This window comes from Sorghum bicolor, chromosome 3 (assembly GCF_000003195.3).
Source record: "Sorghum bicolor cultivar BTx623 chromosome 3, Sorghum_bicolor_NCBIv3, whole genome shotgun sequence".
NCBI classification, from domain to species: domain Eukaryota; kingdom Viridiplantae; phylum Streptophyta; class Magnoliopsida; order Poales; family Poaceae; genus Sorghum; species Sorghum bicolor.
The window spans coordinates 16,552,602-16,561,706 of record NC_012872.2 but is presented as its reverse complement, the minus strand read 5'-3'; the positions used below and the strand labels follow the sequence as shown (position 1 = coordinate 16,561,706).

The 9,105-nt window shown below is 46.1% G+C and overlaps 1 protein-coding gene across 2 annotated transcripts; it reads right to left on the bottom strand.

The window, feature by feature from the left end:
- On the bottom strand, positions 3,982-7,934 carry LOC8086317 (GDSL esterase/lipase LIP-4). Of its 2 annotated transcripts, none has more exons than XM_002455537.2 (3): positions 7,329-7,934; positions 4,472-5,104; positions 3,982-4,353 (listed from the first exon to the last, which is right to left on the bottom strand). In XM_002455537.2, the coding sequence occupies exons 1-3, from the start codon at positions 7,630-7,632 to the stop codon at positions 4,121-4,123; spliced, it is 1,170 nt and encodes a 389-aa protein (XP_002455582.2). In that variant the 5' UTR covers positions 7,633-7,934; the 3' UTR covers positions 3,982-4,120. The 2 variants fall into 2 exon arrangements, with proteins under 2 accessions (XP_002455582.2, XP_021311583.1); XM_021455908.1 differs by having other exon boundaries at positions 4,228-4,353; positions 4,464-5,104.

Here is a 9,105-nt window from a genome sequence, read left to right as displayed (position 1 = left end):
AAAGTGAGTGGGAATCTAGTTTCTGGATCCTCATAGGGCATCCATGCCCGCTAGTGTTTAGCCAGACCCTCATAAAGAGTCTGAAAGAATCGGCTGATCTGGTCTTCATTGCCACCAGTACTAGGTAAAACTATGGCAGCTTCACCATAGTTCAGAGGGGAGCGAGTTGCCGATTCTTCCTCATCCAACTCATGATCTTCGGCTATATCTCTAGGGAAGCGCTGTGCGAAGAGGTTGAATTCAAGGCGCTTATGCATATGGACACTAAGCCACATGTTGATGAACCACCAGGGTCCCCCTAAGTTGCCGATGGGTTGGCCTAGCAGGAGTTTCTTAGCTACCTGATGGAGAAGGTGATAAATAGAACCGAGCAGGTATCGACCAAGAGGAAATCGGCCGCCATTGGCCAGTCTCTCTGCTACCGATAGATAGACAGAGGTTGGTCCTGCCAATCGGCCACAGAATACAAACTTATCCAGCCACATGTTCAAGAAAATGGCTTGTTCTCTTTCCCCGACAGATCCTATTTTTCGGTACTTCTGAATGTACCCAAACCAACCGCCGATACTGTGAGTCTCTACCTTAGAGCTGGGCTTATTATCAAACAGATGACTATTATCGGCAGTTGATATGTCTAAGCCGGTAAGCATGAGTACATCGGCAAGAGTAGGTGAAGCAGGACCGTGGCCGAATACAAAAGCGTTGAGTGTGTCTGACCAAAAGTACGAGGCAACTATCAGTAGCGACTCATTTCTCTCCATATCGGCAATAGATAATCTGATGCATTGGTCTAATTTCCGCTCACCCCATTGGACTTCATTTGAATGGCTGACTCTCAGGAACCAGTCTTTCCATCCCTTGGTAGGATTGGGCCAGGAACGGAAAGCATCTTTCCACAGATCTAAGGAGAAGTTCTCGGCTCTAAAGGGGATCCTATTTGTCTCTGCGTTTATCAAATCGGTAGGATCTGGGTTTCCCAATGGGCCAAGGCACTGGAAGTGAGGTTGATCGGTAGGAATCACGATCTTATCGGCTAACTCCTAAAGGGTTTTTAAGGATAAGAAAAGGAAACAAAAAAAAGAAGTACTCAGTAAAAAGATTCGCAGATGAACAGGAGTACAGCAAAAGTACAGAAAGAAAGGGGATGGTAGGTTGACCTCTGGGACGATGAAGTTGATCGCCATTTTTTTTCCGAGGAAAGGGGGAGATCGAAGACTTTGAAGATTGATGGAGGAGGTCCTTGCTAGAGTTCTTAGAGTTCTCAAGTGATGCCGCCGCCAGGAAGGTGGATTTGAGGCTATAGAATGACAAGATGGAGGAGTACCAGAGAAGGAGGTATTTATAGGACAAAAAGGTCAAGGGCAAATCTGACTTATCTCTTTGCCGCATCCGTGAAATCCGAGGGTGTTCAGGTGGATAAGGTAACTGTTCGCACGATAATCAAGGGATTGTGCAGGTGATTTGACAGCAAGCGGTGAAGATATCTTACTGTGCAAGATCGCTTGGTCGGTCCATCGGCAGTCCTCTCTAACGGTAATATTGTCGATGAGCACATTCTGGGGAGATTCGGTTCGGAAAGTTGAGGAATTCGAGGAATCTGCAGGAGAGTCGGGACGAGGTCGTTTAAATTTGGTAATTAATCAAGGGAAGTAATTGCGGAAAGGTGTCATTACTAAGGAGAATTTCAGAGCATTAATGATTTTATACTCCGAAATTGGGGGGCATCTGTTGACACCGTTTTTGGACACGTATCTTTGGACGCACGTCTGGAGTTAATGAGGTGTAGATCGGCAGGTGGAGGAGTAGAGACTAGTCTACAGGAGAGTTGCCGATGAGGGTTGATGCCGATGGAAAAGCAGCCGAGTACAACTAAGTCCAAAAGTGGTGATACGTTCATGCTGATGGCCAATGCTGATGGTTGCCGATGGCTGTGAAAGGCAGTCTGCCGATGACTCTGAAGGAAAGCGCAGGAGTTGCCGATTGACTCAGGATGGGGTACCGATTGATCGTAGAGGATAGTTTAATGTTTTCCTTGGTTATTAGAGTTCGTTTTGTATACGGATTCCGTTTGATTTGGAATTCGAGTCCTAGTCGTGTCTGGTTGTAGCTCTTTGGACAGGGTATAAATGTAGACCCTAAGGCAATGTAATGATCAATCAATCAATCAAACACAAGTTTTTATACATATTCCAGCATCTGGTTTTTTCGGCGACTTCGTCATATTTTCTTTTTACTACGAGTTCTTAGGAATTCGTCGAGTCAACTCAGCGTGTTCTCAAATTCCGCGTGAACACCTCTTAGCCGTGACATCCGGGCGCACCGCTGTTGTCAGGACTAAAGTGTTCGAGTTACCACCTTTGTCGATTGTAAGATCAAATCGGCTGGCACGCCTTAACGTTTGAATCGGGTATTAGCCCTTTGTGTTTGCAGATCAGCTTTTGCATCAACACATATGCACTTGTTTTGAGACACAGAGAGCAGTAGATGGAAGTTGTAGGACTAAAATAATGTCTAGAGCACAGGGACGTACTACTCGTTGGGTCAAAACATATTTATGTCGAGTCAGGTTTGGCAACCTATAATCAGATCTAGTTTGGACTATAATATGTAATAATGTAATGTGCTGCTATGTCTCGGATGGAAATGTGCTGAGCTGGCTCTGAACTTGGAATCAACTGCCTAGTCCAAAGATTAATTTTAGAGCACATGAGTCGATCTATTTTACTACTAAAGATCATGGCATCATTGGTCAAGACATCTAGTGAGGAGTATATTAATTTCCATCCATTTGCAAAAGCATAAAGCTAAAAGCCAAAAGTAAGGTTTAAGGTGTTAGAAAATTGTACAACATAAAAGCAGTTGTTTTTGAAAACGCAATTTCAGGATCCACCCATTTGGTCAACTTTCTGATTTTGTTTATAGTATAATAATAATCACTTCCATAAGTTGAATCAAACACAACCTTATACCTGTTTATTTGAGTTTTTGACTCCTTTTAAACTACTAGCTTTGGGACCTCCCAAAAGGCCAAAGCAAGAAGCTCACTCCCCTGTTTGTTTGGGCTTTTTGCTTATGAGAGTGAGCTTCTGCCGTTTGGCATTCGGGAGCTTTTTAGCTTTTCAAAAGTCCAAAAGCTCAAAGGCTCAAACAAATAGGATCTTATTCGGGGGTGTTTAGTTAGAGTTGTTAAAGTTTAACAGGTACTGCAGCATTTTCGTCTTATTTAAAAATTATTGTCCAATCATAGACTAATTAGGCTTAAAAGATTCATCTCGTAGATTACTCTCTAGCTGTGTTTTTAGTTTGATAAATAGTCTATATTTAGTACTCCATGCATGTGTCCACAGTACACTTCCGCAACCCAGTGTTAGTGCTTGAGATTCACACATAAAGATGAGCAACGAGCGGGCCGACCCGGCCTGGCACGGGCCTGTGCTAGGCACGACCCGATAGGGCACGGGCCCATATGGCCCGCGTGCCACCAGGCCGTGCCTGACCGCCCATGCACGGCACGTGGGCCGATTTTCGGGCCAGGCCGGCCCAAAAAGCATGAGACCCAATAGTCCTTCGGATCAGCTCATAGCCCGCTATATGAAAAACATCAATTTTAATACAGAATTCAACAAAGCATAAGTAAATCGCATTCAAGTCATAGACATTGATACTTCACAATTCACATAACACAATATATACAAAGATCATATTTCACTTGCCAAAAGTCATAAGTTTCACAAGTCACAGAATTTGATACTTCAAGTTTCACAAGTTCTCTAATACGAGGCCGACACCATACCTGCTGTTAAAAGCGGGCCGGGCCGAGAGGTCGGCCCAAGCATGACCCACTACATGCTTCGGACCGGCATGGACACGGTGAGATCGGGCCGTGCCATGCTCGGGCCGGGCCAAATCACCGTGTTTTGGGTCATGGCTTTGGCCTGCGTGCTGCATACTCAACTTTATTGACACAAGTAGCGTGACAAATAGGTCAATCGCGAGTTATTCATTACGACATGATATGGGGTGCTTGTTAACATTTCTTAATTACACAAATGGATTCCTTGCAAGAGATTATTCTCGCAAACTGAATCTCTCAGCTATATGCTGGGCCAGGGTACGATGGTCATGCCTGACAGAAGAAGTCGAAGGGCATTTTGGGGGTGGAGAATTGGCCGGAGAGGATCTTTGCAGCCACGACGGCGTTTGCGGCGTCGGTGTAGTGCACGCCGTCCCAGCTGACGAACTTGCTGCCGTCCTCGCACACCCTGAAGCCCGGCCCCAGGCAGCTCACGTTGGCGTTGTAGTTGTAGGGCGGCCCGCCATAGCCGCAGCACGCCATGAGCGGCTCCTCGAACCCTGAAACAAACAAATTAACCGATGTGAGACGAGCTGGCATCGATCGCGAAGCCTGACGACATGGATGCATCCATGGAGATGGAGCTGGAGCAGGTCAATCGCTCACTCACTCACTCACCGTAGGCGGTGTGGTTGGCGATGAGGTCGTACTTGATGAGCAAGACGTCGGTGTAGACGATGGTGACGCCACGCAGGTGCGACCTGAGCTCGTCGCAGGCGGCGCAGAGCTGGGTGTTGAACTCGTAGGCGCCGTCGTTGAGGTTCTTGAGGCAGCCGGTATAGTCGAGGTCGCTGTCGTCGGGCCTGGGCGCGGCGAGCTTCTGGGGCAGGCAGCCGAGAGGGCCGGTGCCGTGGACCCAGAAGTTGTTGGCACCGTTGTAGTAGAGGGTCATGATAGCATCTTTTATCTCTGACACTATAGCCGGGATCCTCTGGTGGACGACGTCGTCGTACGGCGCGCCGCTCCCGAACGCCGCGGACAGGTCGTTCTGCCCGATGTCGATGAGGTAGAGGGCGTTCCGGAAGCCGTCGGCGTCGATGGGAGCGGTGGTGCCCCCGCCGCCGCCGTGAGCGATGAGGTCGAGCGACCGCAGCTTCAGGTGGAGGAACTGCTGGACCTGGACGTGGAGCGCGAAGGGGACGTTCCGGGGCAGCGTGGAGGAGCCCGAGATGGCGAAGTTGGCGCCGCCGGTGAAGTCGGAGCCCACGGCCTCTAGATACGGGCTCAGGTAGCTCATGTTCAGGCTCTCACCTGTTTTGCATTGCATTCATGGGGGGTTACGTTACAGCTAACATTAGTATTAGTAAATAGTAATTAGTAGTAAATAGTAATTCGGGAGATCGAGTCGAGTACTGCACGGCCACATCGGCAGGACCCAACGCGGATATAAAGGACCCAGCTCAAATGCTGCTGACACGCACCAGACGGCTGTTACAACCGCCATGCATGGGCTGCAGAGTGCAGCCGTCACGTCTCTTGACTGGTAACATAGTACTCAGACTGAACAGAAAACAGAGAGGCATCACGAGAGCGTGGCAGAGCAAACAACACAAGGCAATAGATATCGATCTACAGGAAACGAACTACCGCTGCGTTAGCGTCACCAAACAGCCATCATGACTACTATGAATTCCCATGATCAGTTAGGCGGTTAGGCCTTGTTTAGTTAGAGAGAAAAAAAATTTTGGGTACATTGGTTGTTTCTAAGGATGTCAGAGAGGGTGTTTAGATACTAATAAAAAAATTTAATTACATAACTCGACTGAAAACTGCGAGACGAATTTATTAAACCTAATTAATCTATCATTAGCACAACACTTAAAGCTAATCATAGACTAACTAGACTTAAAAGATTCGTCTCGTGATTTTCAACTAAACTGTGCAATTAGTTTATTTTTTATCTATATTTAATACTCTATGCATGCGTCTAAATATTCGATATGATGGATGAAAGTTTTTTGGGTTGGAAACTGAACAAGGCCTTACAATCCATAATAATCAACGTCATGGAAATATAATTTCATAGAAATTGTACATCGAAATGGCGAAAGCATATGCAATCCACCGCCACCACTACACAAAGCTAGGCATATATTAATTAAGTTAATATGGTTGTATATGAAATATATTTGTATATTATTGTTAGCTATATAAGGGAGATACTTATATGTTGTATTTCTATTATAGGGAAACTGAGTTGAAAGAATGTGCTATTAAGTTGTAAATTAGGGAGTGTTTAGTTGGGGCGTTAAAGTTTAATATGTACCGTAATATTTTCATTTTTGTTTGGCAATTACTGTCCAATCATGGACTTATTAGACTCAAAAGATTCGTCTCGTAAATTATTCTCTAACTATATTTTTAGTTCTGTAAATAGTCTATATTTAGTAGTTTATACATGTATCCAAACATTCGATGCGATGAGAGTTAAAGTTTAACAATGCCAACCAAACAGGGTCTTAGAAACATAGCATGGTACGGTGATGTATAGAATCGATTTCCATCTCTTAACTTATGAATTTTGGGTAGGTTTATATGTGAACTTTAGAAAGTTATGAAATCTTAAATTCTAAGCCAAATAACCTAATTGATTAAGTATGTTTCAATTCCTTCCTTGAAAATAAAGAGATGCAAACCGCACCAAAGTTGATTGATGTGAAACGAGGGCGAATATAATATGGAGGTCACAGATGTGGAACACAGTACTGGAAGTGCACGATAGGTAGCACTAGCAACTGGTGGTGGCGCCTCTCGAAGCATATACATACTACCATATGCCAGTAGAAAACTAAAGAAGGAAGAAGAAAATGACTAAATGTATATATATGCCACTGTCGACCGGATTCTCCGGCTGTGAGCTTTTTGAGGAATGAAACTCATGGTTGGTATGTGATCCCTTGTCATTTTCTTGAGATGGTCGGGCCGTGCACGCGCGCTGCTTGTCCTTTACAAAGACCGCTTTGCTTGCGACTACTAGCTATTAAGCGTGTGTACGCGCGTCACCATCAGTTGCCACCAACAAAGAGCAAATTAAGCTCCTTCACTGTCGAGCTGCTTCCGCCGCCGCGCACTGATGAAAAATCGATCATGCATCACTACGCCAACAGCTAGCATATATATCATCACTCGATAGTGGAGAGGGCGCAAATTATGCTATATGCATGCCATGGCGCATGAATCGGAACATGTATATGTACTAGCGACAGTTTGAGACTGCAATTGCAGTGCTGTTTTCTGTTTCTTCTTTTAAGTTTCTACCGTTTCTGTTGGCTGGGAGTATGAATAACTAGCATGTAAACCTATTGTACCTGTTCGTTTTCACCTCTACTTAATTAATACAAAGGCAGAGCACCTGCCGTTAACATGCTGAAAAAAAGAGACACCGATCGAGTGATGAGAAGCTGTGCTCGTATACTAGCAGCATCACGAACGAGTGGCAGACACGGACGGGTGGTGAGAGGGTGGTGACACTTACAGAGGTAGTCGATGACGAGGCGGCCGTCGCAGAGGCGTCCGGTGGATCGGCGGAAGAAGACGCGGCCCTCGGGGAGCGGATAGTATAACCCCAGGCCTGCCGCCACGCCGCCCGTGTCCGTGTTGGAGTCCCCGAACGCGAACACCACGGGGCGCCTCGCGCACGCCGCCGCTGGCGCTGGTGGCTCATCGTCCTGTCCGGCGGACACCGTCGTCGACGACACCACAAGGACGACGACGACGACGACGACAGCGACCGTCACGAGCAGGGGCGCCACAACAGGCGCACCACCACCAGCAGCCATGGCGGCCGTGTCCCTGCTGTGCTGGATGGTGTGTGTGTGTGCCTACTGTGCAGTTAAGGACACTGAGAGAATCGAAATCCAACTCGGAGGCCGGGTCAGGAGTCTGTGTGTCGTGTGTTTATATAGCTAGCCGTGAATGTAAGTGGCTAAGCAAGTGGCGTGGTCGGCCGGGGAGCACGCGCGGCGCAGTGCCATGCGCCAGGCCCCCAGCCCCCAGCAGAGTGTGAGACGCACCACCACATCTCGGTCATGTTTCATGTATGTGCCATGACATACATGCATGCAAACGAACTGGCCTTCACGGATCACGGGCCTTGTGTTCTCATCCCAAAATCCATGCGACCTTCATGTAGTGCTCCATCACGATAGATGCATGGTACTAGCTAGTACCTATAGTGAGTACTATCTAGGAGCGAAAAAAGAAGGATGGTACTAACAGCAGGTATATTTAAGGGGCGGTGTACAGTGTACACACACTGTATTGCTTTTGTGGGCGCATCATCATCATCATCATCAAGCAACAGATAAAATGTAGGATCTAGAGTGGTTCACGAGTGCCGGCCGCAGACCGCAGTATGAGATACTTCATACTAGTATGGTGTCGTGATGCTAGTACGGTACACTACTAGCTACTCATGGGGAGTGGTGTAAGGATTTTGCACTATTGATGGTGATATATAAAAAGTTTTTTTGTACCAAAAATTTCTGAAATCCTCAAAGTCTATAAAAGGATGGAAGGAGCTTCAGCTCCCAGCTCCCATGTTTGTCGTTGCTTGGTTATGAGGGAAAACACACATTCCTCGTATTATTGTTGGGTTATGGACTCACCTGATAGATATAGCACTTCTAGGTTGTCGTTCAAGCAGGAAGTGAGAGAGCTTCACTGCCGAGTCAATGGGATTCTAATTGTTGTTGGGATTTTATAGGTTTACAACCCGACAATGAAGCATGATCATCATTGTCCGCTCCAACACACCCAAGAAGGATAGGTCAATAGGGGTTATGTGTTATAGAGTCATAATCGTCACCAAATATCCAGACTGCTTCCCTGGCATAGATTGCTTTCTATAGGTCTCATCCTTCTGCAATTCCAATAAAAATGCTCCAACTGCCCATGTTCCATACATCTTTCCGAGTTTAGTAGCTACTATAGTCCGAGTATCCCATTTATCTAACTCAAACTTGTCCTAGCCATGTTGAGTCATCCTAGCACCTCTCATAGTAGTGAGAGACCTAGAAATTTTCTAGAGCATGGGGGAATAACAATAAAAGAACAAGTTCAATAGATATATTGACAACTGATATAATATAAGCCAATCCTGACATCCCTGATAGTTTTTAAACAAATCATCATTCAGAAGCACACATGTGAATATGTAGACATTAAGACTATATTTGGTATGGCTCCATGACTTTAATTACTTGCTACACTGCGGTGAGGGACAGAGTATGTCCTAATTCATTTTGAGAAAC